At 35.3% G+C, this 18,178-nt stretch overlaps 3 protein-coding genes across 7 annotated transcripts in view; 1 reads left to right on the forward strand and 2 right to left on the reverse strand.

Annotated features, from left to right (window-relative positions):
* Window positions 1-2,394: 2,394 nt before the first annotated feature.
* LOC112516354 (glucan endo-1,3-beta-glucosidase 14-like) lies at window positions 2,395-4,081 on the forward strand. The gene is made up of 3 exons (XM_025123365.1): window positions 2,395-2,479; window positions 2,734-3,767; window positions 3,904-4,081. Exons 1-3 carry the CDS (start codon window positions 2,395-2,397, stop codon window positions 3,973-3,975), a joined length of 1,191 nt encoding a protein of 396 aa, XP_024979133.1. The 3' UTR covers window positions 3,976-4,081.
* A 1,035-nt stretch (window positions 4,082-5,116) lies between these two features.
* On the reverse strand, window positions 5,117-8,692 carry LOC112516435 (EPIDERMAL PATTERNING FACTOR-like protein 8). 3 transcript variants are annotated; one of them, XR_003069604.1, is made up of 3 exons: window positions 8,408-8,692; window positions 7,671-7,894; window positions 5,117-5,514 (listed from the first exon to the last, which is right to left on the reverse strand). XR_003069604.1 is itself a non-coding variant. In XM_025123476.1 (2 exons), exons 1-2 carry the CDS (start codon window positions 6,909-6,911, stop codon window positions 5,288-5,290), a joined length of 318 nt encoding a protein of 105 aa, XP_024979244.1. In that variant the 5' UTR covers window positions 6,912-7,300; the 3' UTR covers window positions 5,117-5,287. The 3 variants fall into 3 exon arrangements, 1 of the variants encoding a protein (XP_024979244.1); XR_003069603.1 differs by having other exon boundaries at window positions 7,671-8,233; XM_025123476.1 differs by lacking the exons at window positions 7,671-7,894; window positions 8,408-8,692 and adding an exon at window positions 6,821-7,300.
* A 5,634-nt stretch (window positions 8,693-14,326) lies between these two features.
* Window positions 14,327-18,178, reverse strand: part of LOC112516434 (phospholipase D alpha 1-like) — a 6,618-nt gene continuing 2,766 nt past the window's right edge. The window contains exons 2-3 of one of the 3 annotated variants that reach the window (XM_025123473.1): window positions 15,699-17,598; window positions 14,327-15,028 (exon numbers count right to left, since the gene is read on the reverse strand). In XM_025123473.1, coding sequence (XP_024979241.1) covers window positions 14,595-15,028; window positions 15,699-17,598 — 2,334 coding nt within the window. In that variant the 3' untranslated portion in view covers window positions 14,327-14,594. The remainder of the gene's footprint in view (window positions 15,029-15,698; window positions 17,599-18,178) is intronic. The other 2 variants (XM_025123475.1, XM_025123474.1) reach the window with 2 other exon arrangements.

Consider the following 18,178-nt stretch of genomic DNA (forward strand, 5'->3'; position numbering starts at 1 on the left):
CGTTTGCTGAAGGATCTTTGGTGTGAGTGTTGTTTTCTTGAAGTATCGTTGTCTCTGAATGAATTTCAAAACAAGTTCATCAGCGATCACTGAACAAGCTCAGTGTATGATCGCTGGAACTGAAATTACAGATACATAAATACATCGAAAGGAAAAAGGGATTATCAACAAATCAATGAGAGAGAGGATCAACATACTACTTATTAAATTTTATGTTTGAATTCGTGTAACTAATTGCGGATAAACATAATCAAATAGAGGGTAGACATCTCATTTTAAAATATAAAAAATTTAAAATATAATTAGAATAATTATTGAGTTCTAACATAATACTTTATTATTATCTTTATAAAAAAATATTATTAAAACTAAATTAAGTTACTTCGTTACGTTAAATTAAATTATAATAAAAATTTTGAATTAAAAAAATATACAAACAAGAACTTTTAAATAATTAATTTGATACTAATATTGATATATTTTTTTGTAAAATTTATATGATATTTTCAAATTTATATTTTATTCAGTGATATATATTATCGTTTTCTCAAAACCACATAAAATAGTTTATATCGACATGGATAAAAAAATAAAGCAAAACATTGAAATGAAAATGTGTCTCGGTCCATTGTACGAGTAATTTTTTAGTTTATAACAAATAGATAATTAAATAAAAGAGTAAATTACATTTTTTGTCCATGTGGTTTGTTGAAACTTCTTATTTTCGTCCCTATCATTTTAAAATTACAGTTTTCGTCCTCATGGTTTATAACTAATTATCGTTTTCATCCTTAAAATTTAAACTTTATTACTTTTTTTGTCCTTGTAGTTTGTAATTCATTTTTATTACTTCAAAACAGTGTTTAGCCTCAGGGACAAAACCATAAATGAATTGCAAACCATAAGAATGAAAACCATAATTTCAAAACCATAAATGAATTGCAAACCATAAGAATGAAAACCATAATTTAAATAGATTTAAATGCATGAAATAGCAACCTACTTTCATAAAAAATTTTATTATAGCATTCTACTTTTGTTTTTATTTATTACATCAATGTACTTTCAAATTATTTTTTATTACGGCATCGCACTTTAAAAAATTTACCCATTGTAACAATGGGTAATCTATTACCTTTTAAACCGGTTAAACCATTGACTTTTTTTTTTTGCTTGTGTGGCTTTAATAAGGTGATGTGGATGACACATCATTTTGATAACTTAATTAAAATAAAAACCTATTTCAAAACAGTAAAGGATGATAAACCATAAAAAATTGTAAATCATAAGAACGGAAATAACAAAGAATTACAGACCAAATGAATGAAAACCACGATTTTTAAGAAACTACAGGGATGAAAAGCGTGATTTGTAAAATATATAACTTGGGCCAACACAGCCCACAAATCACAAAAATAGTTACCAGGCCCAAGTAAACTGGATCCGAACTTATTCTCCTTCACCATCACCATTATTCCATATTTAATTGGAGTTTGAAGATTTTAAACACTTAAGTAATTGATCTAAGTCTTTTATTTTTTTTAATCAACGGTTGTGATTAATGAGCGGTTATAATCTAATAAAAAAAGAAAAATTAAATTTGTATTAAATGAAAGGAATTTTTTGAACAAACTGTTTTTGTTTTTGAAAGATAATTAATAAATATTATTTGATGATTTTTAATTTTTGTAAGATATTTATATTTATTTTTGGAAAATAATCAATAACAATATTTATATGATTTTTGTTTAAAAATAAAATCAGAAAGTGAAACAAATGATTTTTGTATAAAGTTGATAGATGAAACAAATGACGTGATAATATGATTTGATTTTGGTGTGATATATATATATATATATATATATATATGTTTCAAATACAACCTGTTGCATTTGTACAACCAATGCAACCCAATAAATTGAGATATTTATGGAAATGATGAGAGTTCATTTATTATGATTTGAATATTTATGAAAGATGAATATGGTTAATTAATTATGATCAATACTTTTTATGAGGAAACAATCAAAACTTCTATGAAATCACATATTAATCAATTCAAATGAACGGTTGAGATTGGGTTGTATTGGTTGCACAAATGTCAAGGGTTGTATAATAACCGACCTATATATATATAAATATAATATATAAATATAGATATGGAAATGGAAGGAAAGGTATAAAAAAGGAAAGAGGAAAAGAAGTAAACTTTAGAGAAGGGAAAAGCATTGAAAAAGTAGGAATGTTTCTGGAACTCCATGCTCTTCCCTCCCTTCATTCATCTCAAGAATCTTGAATGCAATTGCAATGGCAATGGCATTCCCCTACACCAAGCATCCCATTTCTACATAACCCTCCCTTCTTCTTCTTCCATTTTCTAACTCATCATCCACCATGCCTATGCCTCTCTCTTCTTCTTCTTCTTCTCATCCTCTCCCCCTCCCCCTCCTCCTCCTTCTCGTTATCGCCTTTTCTAACGGTACAACGCTCGAATCATACCCTACTTTCCGTTTTATACAAAACACGCTTTTAAACGTTCACGGTGCATGTTGCGGTTTGCATTTTCATCAAACTGTACTTTGCGTTGTGGTTTGCTGTTTGGCCCTAAACCACACTGCAAACACCTCTGGTTTTAAAATATAATATGTTTAAGACTGGTTCTCGTATGATTATGTCCCTGTATAATTACTACGTCATATATTTCTAAATTTGTCGGTTTTTGTTTTTTCGCAGTTTGGATAGCGGCTGCATTCACGGGTACATATGGAGTGAATTACGGAAGGATAGCGGATAACATCCCGTCTCCGGAAAGCGTAGTGACCCTAATGAAGGCGGCCAAGATTAAGAACACTCGGATCTATGATGCAGACCACGACGTTCTCAAGGCGTTTAAAGGGTCCGGAATCGAGATCATTATCGGGTTAGGGAACGGGTTGTTGAAAGATATTGGCGCGAGTGAGGATCGAGCCATGGATTGGGTGAAACAAAACGTGGAACCGTTTGTACCCGGGACTCGTATCCGTGGGATTGCGGTTGGGAACGAGGTGTTAGGTGGCGGTGATCAAGGACTCTGGGAGGTGTTGCTACCGGCGGTGAAAAATGTCCATAGTGCCCTTGACAAGCTTCACCTAGCCGATGACGTTGAGGTTTCGAGCCCGCATTCCGCCGGTGTGTTCGCTAGCTCGTTCCCACCATCCGCCGGTGCGTTTAAAGAGACCTTAGTTCCATATATGAAGCCGCTTCTCGAGTTCTTCTCGCAAATCAAGTCACCTTTCTATATAAACACGTACCCTTTTCTTGCATACATTAGTGATCCCGAACATATTGATATCAATTACGCGATCTTTAAGAAGAATCCCGGGATATACGATGAGAAAACTAAACTACATTATGATAACATGTTCGAGGCCCAGATCGATGCAACCTACGCTGCTTTAGAAAAAGCCGGATTTGGAAAGACGGAGGTTATAGTATCCGAAACCGGCTGGGCTTCGAAGGGGGATCCAAATGAAGCGGGGGCCACGGTTAGTAACGCGAGAACCTACAATCTGAACTTACGTAAAAGACTCCTTAAGAAGAAGGGTACCCCTTACAGACCGAAAAAGGTAGTCAAAGCTTATGTGTTCGCTATGTTTAACGAGAACCTAAAACCTGGACCAACTTCAGAAAGAAACTTTGGGCTGTTCAAAGCCGATGGCAGCATTTCTTATGACATTGGATTTACGGGACTCGTTCCCTCTTCAGCAACATCCCTTTCCTCTTTGAAGGTACTCAGAATCCAACCATTCTAACATATTTATCAAAACAGATATTTAGTCGATGCTTAATCTAGACTGAAGGGTAAAATAGTCATTTATGTCATTCAGACTGTTTATCTGATTTACTTGAAACTGCTTTTTGTAGGGCATTGGGTCTTCATACCTGTTGATGTATGCAGCATGTGCGGCGGCTTTGGTTATGATTATAGCTTCATGACAACCTAAAAACAGCTTCCTGTGATCGAACCAGTCTCCTAATTCTACAACATATCGGAACAGATACCTTCATGGTGTTAACTTTGTAGATTATACATACATACATATACATACATATATATACATATACACACATAGAGTCTTATTTGTATATTTGTATTCGGTTCAGAAATTCTTTGAGAATGAGAAATACCATCATGCAATATAGCAATCTTCTTCAGATATTATAACTCTGTTTTCAGTCTCATATATTCTGACTTCTATGTCAAAGTTATACAATGTATACAAACCATGTGATTCTTACAAACCTAATCTCAACCATTGCTTCTGCTTATTTTGGAATTTAGAGACGGTTACAAAATGCGGTTGCGAGTAAATTTAGGAACCGATTTGATCCACACTGTTGATTATCTACATGTATGGTTGAGATCCGTTTGTAGAGTTTGTAAAAATTACATGGTTTTGTAAAATAAACCTTCCCTATATGTAATATATATATATATATATATATATATATATATATATATGCAAGGAACAATTATATTTCATTCAACACAGAATCATACAGATGGTTAAAATGGTAAGTTTCTGTCATTCAGGCTATCTATATCCATACGGAACACTAACCAAACAACATTTTTTCATTCAGAACTAAATCATTCTAACCATTTATTCATTCTCAATCAAATCATTCGGTATCTACCAAACAACCCCTAATACAAGCATTATCAGTTGTTTGTTTGGTTTTCCATTAAGTTTTGTATGGATGTTGTTAGTGTGGATTAATTTGTCTGTATAGATTGAGAAGATTTTTTCATAAATGGAAGGAGTATAATTTTTTAATTGGGAGGGATAGGTTTGAATTATTTTTTTGCTTTCTGCTTAAAGCTCCTCCTAGAAAGCATACTGAATAAGTCACTTTCTATATCATAAAGTCACAAGCAAACAATCATGTATAGTTAACCAAATAAGTTATGAGTCCCATTAAGCTGTCAACAAAAAGGCCCTTAGCCAACAATGACACTACTTATTATGGTCAGATATGGAACAGAACATGGTATTTAACTATTTACGCAATGATATCTACAAAATTCGCCTAAAAAGAATTTATTATGCAATCAATACCATATAGTTGCATAATTACTCAAAATAGATATTTATATTAATCACAAAGAGGGTGAAAATAGCAGCAACAGCCAGCATTTGAAGTGGTATAGAATACTTTATACACTATCTTTCACAAAGAAAGTTTATATCTAATCAAGCACCGAAATCCGTCACTAAGCATGGGTGAAAAACGAAACTAATTACGATTAAGGTTGAAAGAGTTTATCACCGCATTTGCATTTCCATGAAAGGAGATAGTAGCAATCGTCTTCACGGTGAGAAGATTGATCTCTGTAATCAGTCATCCGATGGTGTGGAGGGATAACCAGAGTGGCTCGGCATGGTGTACAATTCATGCACTTGTTTACACACCCTGGTGGCCTTGATCCCAATGTTTTCTTCTGTTGTTGCATTCGGGAAATCCAATTATCGGCTGCCAATTAATGCAAATTTGTATCAGAAAAAGGCTAGAAAAATCGAAAGATCAAAAACCCATTTGGGGTTTTGTAACCCTTCATCAACTGCCAATTAATCCAGATTTCACATCATATAAAAGTACTTGCTCAAAGAAAGAACAACTATCATCATGATTCAATATGCATGATTAGAATCAATATAACAAGAAAATGACTATAAAATCAAAACCAGTTTTGGGATTTCTGATGAGTTTAGAGTTCTGATACCCCTTCATCAACTGCCAACCATCTAAATTTTATAAAATAAAAGAATAACCATAATCATTATGAACTGTTATTGCATAACAAGAAAGAGGTTGAAATATCAAAAACCCAATTGGGATTACATCAAGATTTCATTAGTTCACAAAATTTTGATAAACTTCATCAACTGCGAGTTAATTCAGATTTCAAATCAGATAAAAAGGCTTGCACAAGAAAAAAATTGGCTATCATCATCAAGATGCAACATTAGAATCAACATAACAAAAATGACTATAAAATCAAAAACCAGATTTGGGATTTCTTATAAGTGTAGAGTTTTGATACCCCTTCATCAACTGCCAACTCATCCAAATTTGTATCAAATAAACACACTTACACAGAGAAGAATTAACCATCATCATCATGCATTATTAGAATCAATATAACAAGAAAAAGGTTGAAAAATCAAAAAACCCATTTCGGATTTCATCTAGATTTGATTAGTTCACAATTTTGATAAACCTTCAACAACTGTCAATTAATTCAAAAAAAAAATTCTTTCTTTCCCAGTGTCGAGAAGAATAAGCAGCTATTTTATCCACTATAGTTCGACAAGGAAGGTCTTTCAAACTAAACTGCCTCCCGGTCGCCTCACCAACGCCTTCTCTCCCTAACTTGGTGAAAGGAATTCCAGCCCATAAAATTGAGTCAAGTCTATGGATAGGTCTCATCAGAGGTTCTGGCTGGTATTGCTCAAACCAGATAAAAAGATTTGTACAAAAGAAAATTTGACCATCATCATTATCATGCATTATTAGAATCAATATAACAAGAAAAAGCTTGAAAAATCAAAAACCCATTTGGGATTTCATCTAGATTTGATTAGTTCACAAATATGAAAAATCTTTAATTCAAATTTCAAATCAGATAAAAAGATTTGCACAAGAGAAAATTTGACTATCATCATCATGCATAGTTAGAATCAACAAAACAAGAAATTGACTAGAAAATCAAAACCCAATTGGGATTCATATACATTCAATAAGTTGTAGAATTTTGAAACTGGGTTTTCTATGTTACCTGTAAGGGAAGGTGAGATTGTGAGAGAAAAGAGAAGAAAGACTGTGATAAGCACCCTCAAACCAAAAGAGTAGGGTCTTGTAGGTGCCATTAGGAGTTAAACAACTTGGAAGCTTTTAACACTGATATAAATAGAAGATGTAGAAGATGATGGAGACTTGTCAGTAATTAATGATACTTCTCTTGCACACAATATGTTAAGGAAACCTTGGAATTTAGAAGGGAAGTAAATGAGATAGATGTTCAGAAGGATTGGGATACTATTTGGAAGGAGAAGAGCACAAGAAAAATAGCATACATGTTTAACATAAGAGGCCAAATGGCCAATATATGTTTGGAGAAGAAGGGACAGGTTTGCTGATGTGAAGGGCTTTTATGCCAATCAAATTTAATTAACTATAGGCTCAAATTGAATTCTAATCCACTGTTCTTTCTTCCTACTTTTGGGAAAATGTTGTACCAACTTTGATCTGACTAAATTTTCCTTTTTAAATCTTGAGCTACTGTTTCTCGAATCACCAACATTATCCTTGTGATCTGGGGCAAGCAGAAATCATTAAAGAAATATCTAATTTTCAATTATTTTCTTTGGTCATGGTCAAACTATATATTGTTGAAATGCTGCATTTAATACTGTACCATAGTCTTTCTTGATTCTTTAGCAAGTATTTAATATCATCTGGTCCCAAAAGCATACTACAATCTGGCAGTTGAGCTACTTCAGGTCCAAAAAGATTCACATAACCAACCAAATTTTGTTTTCTGGTTCTTTGGAAATCGAAAATTAAGATTAATCACACATTGAAGATATAAAAGGGGAAATTTTCAGAGCAAAGAATCAGATTCTTACATGGATTGTATGAGGCTCCAAAACGGATACAGGATACTAGCCTGTAATTAAAGTACAGATAACCGAAATTAACTTTGTCTGATCTGGGTTCATAGACTTGAAAACTCGCACAGTGATTTCATCAAACAGTTGATGTGCACAATCTTGTCCTTGTCTTTTGGTCGTTTTGTTTTTAACCTTTTCTCCTTCCTGATGCTTCGAATTTCTCCAATTAAACTCATACGCTGAAAACAATTATTAAAAGCTAAAAAACCATCACCACCAACTCGTTGCCGAATATTTACCATTTTGTCACTTTGTGTACACTGTTCACGTACGTAAATGGAAGAAATCTTTCAGAGACCAACAAAAATCCAACGGCACTCATCCATTTCTCCACTGCTACTACTTTGCTTTTTGAACAGTCCCCTTTAGAAAAAAGAAAAAAGAAAAAAAAAACTAACGGCCCGTAATTCACTTTACTATATGAAGTGGGGTCTCTGTTGAACAATACACGTCTTCTTCCATTGATTAGACCTTGACCTTCCATGTACGAAAGAAGGCACACATAATTGTGATGTTTTCTGTTCATATCGTGCGGAAAAACGTCATGAATCCAGCAAAAAACAAGTACAGATAACGGAAAAATGGCATACGATTCGTAGGATTTCTGGATAGTTCGTGTATGATTTCATGAATCATAGCGAGAGAAGAGAATTGGAGGTGAGAAAAAAAAAGGGAAGAGGCATGTTACTTACAGAGATGGTACGTGTTCGGGTCCACCAGCCATGGTGAAGACTCAATCAAGTACACCTGCTGGTTTTCGCCACGAGATTTGAATTATATCTGTGGTAGAGTCGTCAGAACTGCTTTATTTGCTTTTATATACTTGATAATGTTGGTAGGGATTTGGAAGGACCACTTGAAATCAGAGGATCAGTGGCTCTGGTTCTTTTTCCCTTTTTCTTTTAACCCTAGAAATCTTACAGAGAATCAGAGGAAGAAGATGAAGTCATTTGTGGAATGCCAACAATATATTTAAGTCACAAAACTGCAATAAATGCTAATATTTAAGCAAGGTTTTCGTATTTATAATTGCTGAAAGGTTTGGTACAGAATGATTAAGTAGTCATAATGATTAAGAGGTTTTTATGATATAATGCAAAATGAAATATAATTATTTGGTAATTGTTTACAATGAAATTAGGGTGCTGAATGGTTAAGTGAGGCTCAGGATGCAAAATCATTCAGAGGATTTTAGAACCATTAAGAAGCACACTTTTTTTTACCAAACAAGATTCTTCACTTAACGATTTAGAGGCTACCTCTTAATGCAAGTATTAAGGGGTAAACAAACAACCCCATGGTCTGCAAGTACAATGATCAAATCTGTAAATTAGATAAAGATGTGTAAGTAGCTGTCACTTACAGAAGTTTTGGGACTAATTTATAGATTTTAATCTCTTTACTTGCGGACGATGTTTAGAAACTTCTTATTTTTACATTTTGATATCTGTAAAAGTTGAGGAGTTTGCTACCTGTGGAGATAACGGCATTTTTGAAATATTGTAAGAGAAATGACTAAAAGATGAATTCATAACGTGAAAATGGTATTTCTATTAATTTCCTTTTAAATGGTGTAAGGTGTAGGGATGGACCTCAGGGAGTTTTGTGGTGGCATGTGCCACCGTTACGTTCCTCCGTCGTGGTGTAAAAAAGTAAAAGGACGTGAAAAGTGTTATCATATCAATTTGTTTTGTGTCACCGTATATATTTTGAAATTATAATGGGGACACAAGTATTTTTAGGTGGAGTCGGTTTGCAAGGCTTTTCTTTCATCTACGACCCACTCGAATCCCTTTATAATCATTTTCTTAGTTTTTCGCTTTTAATTTCAGATTTATTATGTTTTCGAAATCCAATAAAGACTTGAATACAATACCTCACATATGAAAAGTAATAAATAAACCAACAGACCAATGATTATTTTGTGAAAACTATCTCTATATTTGTTTCTTATAGTCAAATGGTGTCATCATTTGGAAAAAAAAAATGGATCCATCCCTCGTGAGGAGGTGTGGCGTGTTGGGAAGGCCAAGTCTCAAGTCTTGGGAATCATGACGAGGTCACAACGTTTTTAAAGGTGTGATTTGTGACGGCAAATATCTATCACATATGATATTATATATAAAAACATATGTTTTTTTTATTATTATTTAATAAGTCAATGATAATAAACAATTTAAATTAAGTTACGTATCAAAAACTAACAAATAATTGAATGAAATATTAAAAAGGCAAGAAAAACTAGATACAGGTTGCTAAAACCGTGCATTAAGCCATGGTGTGAGCCACGACACACCATGACGGTTGTTGCGACAAGCTTTTAAGAGCAACGTACTTAAGTCACAAAGTGCAATAAATGAATAGTCAATTAACAATCTACTTTTAAGTACATATTTGGTTCTTGTAGTTTATTCGGTATCTTGGTTTGCGTCCCTTGAACGCAGAAATTACGCTCATGGTTATTATGGTTTATGATTTGTTTTAGATTAAGATGACGTTTGTTTTTTTTTTAAAATGTGTTGAAGTTTGAAGTCTTATTTCACTTTTGATTGATAAAAGGTGGGGCTGAAGTCTGAAGTTTGAATCAATAAGATTGTTTGTTTTTGTAAACTGATAAATATCTGAATTTGTTTAAATTGTCTATATTACCCAATAGAAAATTATAATGTTGAATTTATAGATAAATTTATAAAAATTAACATATTTATCATCATCATTATGAAATTTATATCTAAATTATATAATTAACATTCATTTAAACGAAAATATATTTTTAACGGTATTTAAAACATTTAGATTATATTAAAATACATCAATTAAGAGATGTGATGATCGATTTGGTAAGGATCGATTGAAATAAATGATCAATTAAGGTTAACCGATTGAGAAACATTGTTGCTAAGAGTTTGGAGAACAATATGAGGCAAATAATATTTCAAGATCGAGATTCAAGACGTATTATATGACATATCACATATAATAATACTCAGTAGCGGGAATCCAACTTAACACTACTTCTAAACTTTTTTTTAATAAAATATTAATTATATAAAATAAATTAATTAATTATAATCATAATACTGGACGGGCGAGCCTGTCCAAATTTTTCCATCACCCGAGTTGGCCCATTAATTTGAGCTCTCCCACCGACGCCCGCCCATATTTTTTTAACAGTCGTCCAAGCGTGCTTTTCTAAAAGGCTAGACTAGCTGGGTCTAACGGCCCGTACCCCGTGAACAACTGTAAAAAGAACCCTTCATTTGAGTCATTGCCTTGGGTCTAGCGGGCCGTATCGTCCATGAACAGCTCTGAAAAGAACCCTTGATTCGAGCCCTATTCGCTTACTTGGAAAGAACCCGACTCAGTCAAAGAAGAAGCAACATAAATCATGCATGATGGGGAAGTCAAGTGGTAGAAGGGTGGAGTGACAAAGGTGACGACGACCGAAGGAGCAGAAACAACAAGAAGAACAAGCGGGATAGAGCGAGGGAGGGAGGAGGTTTGGCGTTAGCGCGAGAGAAAGGAAGTCGAGATTAGAATGACAAAATTGTCATGACGTAAGGTCAGATCATCGTAGCTAAATCCTAGAAAGACTTAGTTTTCAATAAAGGTTCTAAAATGAGATACTAACCTGAAATTCCAAAGGTCTAATGGAGGAAAAACAAAAGGCTTATTGGACAAGCATGACTTTAGCAGGTAACACGTTAACAGGTTGCCTAAGTGACGTTTCCACATCAGAATTTCACAAGTAACACGTTAACAACTTTCGAAACCTACTTTTTATGAGTTTAATATTCATAAAGTAGCATTTCAACAAGTATCAGTTTCATTAAAGTTCAATTATACACAAACTAAAGAGTCGATTGACGAACACGAACACAAAGATCAAGAAAACACAAGGCAAGAAATGAACTCCATTAATTAGTCACGAACCCATCCTCGAAGAAAATTGTGTGGACTTTCTTCCTCTTCTCCCCGGTTTTCACAGTCGAATCGTTGACGTTGTCGGAAAACCGTACGTGTTTTCTGTTCCGTGCGTCCTTCTTCCCAGACGACAGACAAGACCGCAGCACCAATCCCGAGTTGGGAGGGACAGAATCTTGATTTCTGGTCATGTTTTCAAGAAAAGTAGGAGAGAAGAAGAGTAAGATGATGGTACCTGCAATGGCTGTTGCAAAGGCTGAACTCCAAAGAGATGACATTGATTGGGTTTGGGATTATATTATATGAAATGAGGAGAATGTAGTGGTTGAGAATGGGTGGGTAAGTTGTTGATCGACTCCAACTAGAGTTTGTGTATTTTAGTTGGGTTTTAATTCTATATTTGTGAAGCATGTAATGTAATGTGGGATGTGGGCACTGTTATTGTATGAAAATGGGTGATTGGATTGAGGCATTTCAAATCAACCAACTTTGGAGAATCCAGAGCTGGACTCGTTTGCCGAATCTTTGTACAGTGTTCTTGAGTAGTGTATGGACAAGGTTCTATGAATGAGACATATATATATATATATATATATATATATATAAATATATATACATATAGGGTTGGGTTCACGTGAGACCAGCCTGTTTTCGTGAGATCACATTTTTACACGTAAACTTCACAGCAAAAACACTGTAAAGTTTAAAAAAAGTCGAACCTTCACAACAAAAACACTGTGAAGGTTAAAAAAAGTCACCTTCACAGCATTTTGCTGTGAAGTTTCAAGTGTAAAAAGCTGGTCTCACGAAAACAGGCTGGTCTCACATGATCCCAAGTCTATATATATATATATATATATATATGGTTGGGTTCACATGAGACAAAAGGGTTTTTCGTGAAACCCATAAGACTAATTTATGTTCATTGATTAACTTTATAAGCTAATAATCTAGTAGACTAAAGTTGCACGGTGACAATTTTTGATTATTGAGAAGTCTCGTGGCAATTTTGTGATTATGAATGTTCAGATTGTAGATCTAATCTAAGGGTTGAGAATTGGTCTTACAGGTCTTACGAAAAACCATTGGTCTCACATGATCCCAAGTCTCTCTCTCTCTCTCTCTCTCTCTCTCTATATATATATATATATATAAGTATAGGAAGTTTAAACGAGAACAATAATCAAATAAAGGACATGAAAACGACATAATTACATACAAAATTACATATGGTTTTACACCAAGGGTCAATGCAAGGGTGTGCAAACGACTTGGCTTACGGCAGGAGATCATATAAACCTGACTCTCTCTCTCTCTCTCTCTCTCTCTCTCTCTATATATATATATATATATGGATGTAATCAAATGTGAACCTCATGCAGGGGTAGACCTACATAAAAAGATACGAGGACACGAGTCATCGCTTTATGCTTCCATTGTTAAGGGAAAAAATTGCATTTATGAAGCGTGTCAACGTATCGTTTTGCTAGGTGCCACCATATAGTTTTTGGAACTATTAACATAAGACTTCAGTAGCAGAGATGATAAGCGTTCTACCTTTGTACCAAAGGCATAGATTCGAGTTCCAGTATTCGTAAACTTGTTTTTTAGTTTAAACAAGGAACCAACCAACAAATTTATACTAATATTGTGAAATTTTTCGTTAGATATTCTTTCATAGTCAAATTCCGTTACCAATTAAAAAAAATTGGGTCCACCTCTAACCTCATATATTGTGATAACCATGAGAATTTTTGCCTTGAATCATTGTTTCACATAATTATTTTTCCCATCTAAGGTTAGTATTGAAGTATTGATTAACGTATATTTTGTTTCACAATGTGCTTGTTTCATATGAATTCAGTTTACAATTCGAAACTTTTTTACGTATGTTTTTTGTTTTATAAACATGTCAAAAAGTTTCACGTTGTGAGATAAATATATGTTAATCATTATCCTAAATCTTAGTGTCAGATAATTTTTTTTTGAAATAACACATAATATACTGATTTTTAGTTCTATGATTCTCAAATGATTATGACTATAAAGAGAGATAATCAGATGAGGTAGGCCTTTAGTCAACCAACCAAACCTGCAGGCACATAAAATTCCACTCTGATCAACAACATGGAGGTATAATTAAGTGGTTGGCAGATGCCTCCCAACCATAACCATTAAAGGGTGGAATCGAGTTGGCCCACATATATATATATATACATAAAAGATGATGAAAAACATAAAATAAGTAAATCATATGTGATTTTGCATTGAAATCAAATATAATAACAGAATATGGTTGACAAAAAGTGAGCTTACACCAAAGACGTACAAATTATATGTAATTTTACACGTGATTAAAAGATGGAATCAGAGTTTCCTTCAGTTAACCCACATATACATACGTATACAACGGATGAAACGAGAAAAAGACTAAAATATGAAAACACAAAAACGGGTAAATCACATGTGAATTTGTATTGAAATCACATGCGATTGCAGAATACGGTCAATGCAAAAAGGGTGAGCTTGTGGCGAAAGTTGCGTGAATCACATATAATTTGGCGAATCACATAATTTGGCTGTTCTCATGTTCTCTTATTTGGTCACCGATCTCATTTAAAACCGACTCTATATATATTGACATATACAGATATATAAAGAGTTTCAAATAAAAATACAAAGAAATTGCATTTGTTCGTTAGTACACAAAGTGTACATATCTTAACACATTTATTAAACATAGAAAAAAGCCACTTAATTATTCTTAAGTCATAATCACTAGTAATGTAAGCAAACAAGAGTTATAACTTTATAAAACCAAACCACCCATTACAGTATATCCACACGGAGGTGGATTGTAACTAGTTAGATGTATGCAAACCTGACCTCTACCCTCAAAGAGTAAAACAGTTATTTATCAGAAGTGATGCAAAATAGGTGAACTGACGTACCTTCTTAGGTAGTTAGAATTGAAGGAAGGTAATCTGACTTCACGCCAAGAATGCGTGCATTTGTGTCTGGGAAAAACTCGGTTCCCGGCAGTTCGGTCACATTCCCGTCACTAGTAACACCGATGGGGTATCGAAGCAAGTGACCAGGAAGATCGGTTTCGAGATTCTCACTGGCAAACAGATCCCAGTATTTGTCAGCAATTTGGTTCACCCGTTTCACGCATTCGGTGCTCTCTGGGTGCTGGAAGCTGTCGTCAAGCATTCCGAGATGTTCATACCATAACGCCATACGAAATCCGTGGACCTCGCCCCTTGCAGGTGTTCGGGTAGCGAGATGATGAGGTTGGTAAGCTCCCATGGCTATCTCGGAATCTCGTGCACCGTCCATTGATCGTTGGTTGATGTTGGCAGATCCAACTATTATGTATTCGTCATCAACTGCAATATGATAGATAGTATAGTATTAGGACTTGTTTACTTAATAGGACTATTCAGTCAGCTATATATGACTTTTTGCTAGTGGCTTGATGATATAGATAGTGGCTTATTCAGTAGATACTAGGAGGAGATTTATGCAAAAAACCTAGTTTTTCCAAACCTTCCCCACCCAATGAAAAAACATGCTCCTTCCATTTATGAAAAAACTTTCTCAAACAAAAACCTTCCATATACACACATTAATTCACACATACAAGACTTAATAGAAAACCAACCAAACAGCACCCTGTTTGGCAACTCTGACTTATTTTTCAGCTGCGTTTAAGGATGCACAAAAAGCTCAAGTCCAAAGGCCAAAAAGCCCAGTCCTAGTAAGCCGAAGCCCAGACCCGGTTTGGAGCCAATGAGGCTAACTTTTTTTAGGCCCAGTTAAATCTTAAATCCCAGCTCGAGAATCCCGACTAATCCCGAAAAAGCCCAATTGGCCCTCTTTCGACTCCAAAGTCTGTCCTGCTCAAAAAAACCCGGGCTTTTCTTTGCTAACTAAAAAGCGGGCTTGGAAGGCCTAGGTCTTGTGCATGTTGGAACAAAAATTAGATGCTAAATATAAGATTTTCACGCTAGAAACGGTAAAAAAAGAAAAGAAAAAAGACCGGTATGCGCGGCTTACCGATCATCATTTTGGCATGAACGTAGATCATGAAGCGTCGGGCTTCCTGAGCTTTGTGGTAATTAGAATCTGTTTCAGGTGCTTCCGAAGGTTCATACTCGCCACTCGTCTTCGCCTCTCGATTTCCGAGGCAAAAGAAAGTGAGATAATCTCTCGGGTCATCATCGAGACCGTTATCTTGTAGAGCCCGAATGATATCTTTGTACATCATCTCCATCGTCCTCCTTTGCCAATCGAGTATTGCCTGAACAGAAGCGCTCTCTGGGATCCCTTCAGGCCACATAGGAACAACAACGTAGACGCTAAACTTTTCTCCGGCATTAATCTTACTAACGATCTTTAATGAAAGCTCTTTCGGGATCAAGTGCAATGCACCAACATCCTCGACCTTAATATCATCGCATTCCCAACCGAAAGAACTTCCAAGAAAATACTGGTTTTCGATATAAATGAAGTTCTTTGCTCGCCGGATGGCATGGATATAAGCATCCTGAATACTTCGGTCAATTATGTTATCTTTCCCGCTAACAAGCCCTGACTTCGCCGCCTCTTCTGGTGTGTCCGGGAACCCAAAAGCCGCTCCACCATCGATGGACCGAAACAGCTGAACATTCCATGAATCTTGGTCGTCAGAAAACATGACCGGAGAAGGCGGGATTAGAATGTCGTCAAGTTCTCTAAAGTTAACCAATACGTCTTTCCCGCCTTGCTTTTTCCATCTCTGCTCGAAATTAAACAACACATCCCAAGCAATCGGTCCTTCAAGCCGCGAGTGGATGTCATGCCACGGCTCCCGTGGTCCGCCTTTAGTTATGGCGGCCTCGGCGTAGTTCGGCTGGTGGAAATCATCATGATGAACAGTGTCCAATGTTCGGAAAAGCGAATGGAACGGAGAATCGTATCGACCATCGCAGAGATCAAGTCCGCCAACGAAACTCACCACCCTCCGTCTTTCGGATCCCTCATTTGGCATCTCGGAATCAACCACTATGATCTTCTGGTGATGAGTGAACATGGTGGATATCTGGAGATCCTGAATGAAACTTCCACCATCATCAGGATTCCTTGGGCATAAATTGCAGTGAACATCACAATCTTGAAAAAAGTTTTCAGTATCTTCATCATGGGTAGCCATCAATCCATCTTTTTTCAATACATCCACGGACGTCCGGTCATCCCAAACCAACATAAGAACCTTAACACCTTCACTTGCTTTCTTTTTCAACAACTCACCAAGTGTCAAATCTCCTCCAGGCTTCTGCCTTCTTGAATCCCTTATTAAAGAGATCTCAGTATAAACAGACCATCCAGTAATATAAATGAAGTGTTTTGCATTACTAATTGCATCAAATACATCTTCCCAACATCGACTGGGTTCGTAATTCTTGCCACCCGAAAGAGCTATGTTCGGGATGAAATTATCGGGAACGTGAGCATCTTGATACAACGAAACCCGACAACCTTGTCTTTGAGAAAAGAACGTATATGGGACTCCCGGATACTTCGAACTCTTAATGCCACGAGCCCAGTTACGATCTCGAGTAACATCGAAAAACTGTAGTTTAACATGGATCTTCGAACCGGATTCCACAGGGTTTTTGTCCTCATCCAAGATCTCAACCCATCTATCTACTTCTTCTCCTTCTAACAGATCTTCAACAGGAATGTAAGCTCTTCCAATTAAGGTTGCACCAATCGGATTGTCATCTTTAACGGTGAAGATTACATTAGAAGCTGAATGAGCACAATAAATGTGGAAAGATTCATCCCATTTTGGGTTTTCAGGCTCGTTTTCAATAATTCTAGTTCGTCCTACTCTGCATTTCTCTAGATCAATTGTTGCATATATTTTTGGAGTTCCATCCCCCAAACCAACAGTCTCCTCTATGTTATCCATAAGCTGCAAGAAGAAGAATGCATCCTTGAGAAACCACATCTTACAAAAGCCTAAATATCATGTTACCTTCAAGGTTACAAATTGCAGACTTAACTAAAAAGATGCTTAATTCACACACTGAAACAAAATATCTCCCAAATCGCATGTCACTTCACTGTCTCATCAAATACATAAAGACATCATTATTTCATTTAATATAAATGTATTAGATTTATGTTCTTGATGATGCGTTTTCACGTGATTGATGGATATGAAAGAGTGAGATTTAGAGACATGATATTATTATTCGTCATAACAAAGAATAATCATTACTCTACAGTGATTAGAGCATCTCCGATACAAGTTTCTTAATAAGCGAAAAGTGAAGTTTCCCAACACCGTAGAGAGTTCTTATAAGTACCTCACTCCCTTTGAATTCTTATATAAAAACCTTGTTTCTTACCATAAGTTTGTGTGAAGTGACAATTTGCTAGTTTTTTTTAAATATATTTTCTTAACTCTATAATTATTACCTAGTTGTGTACCCACGCAATGCGGCGGGAGCCATGAATTTTAACGATTTTGAAGTTCCACTGGTTTTATA

Source organism: Cynara cardunculus (genome assembly GCF_001531365.2).
Source record: "Cynara cardunculus var. scolymus isolate 2C chromosome LG 8, CcrdV1, whole genome shotgun sequence".
Taxonomy (NCBI): domain Eukaryota; kingdom Viridiplantae; phylum Streptophyta; class Magnoliopsida; order Asterales; family Asteraceae; genus Cynara; species Cynara cardunculus.

Coding starts and splice junctions, on each gene's coding strand:
- LOC112516354 (XM_025123365.1), top strand. CDS start 2,395: ATGCCTATGCCTCTCTCTTCTTCTTCTTCTTCTCATCCTCTCCCCCTC. Junction 2,480..2,733: donor CGTTATCGCCTTTTCTAACG/GTACAACGCTCG, acceptor GTTTTTTCGCAG/TTTGGATAGCGGCTGCATTC. Junction 3,768..3,903: donor CATCCCTTTCCTCTTTGAAG/GTACTCAGAATC, acceptor TGCTTTTTGTAG/GGCATTGGGTCTTCATACCT.
- LOC112516435 (XM_025123476.1), bottom strand. CDS start 6,911: ATGGCACCTACAAGACCCTACTCTTTTGGTTTGAGGGTGCTTATCACA. Junction 5,515..6,820: donor AATCTCACCTTCCCTTACAG/GTAACATAGAAA, acceptor ATTAATTGGCAG/CCGATAATTGGATTTCCCGA.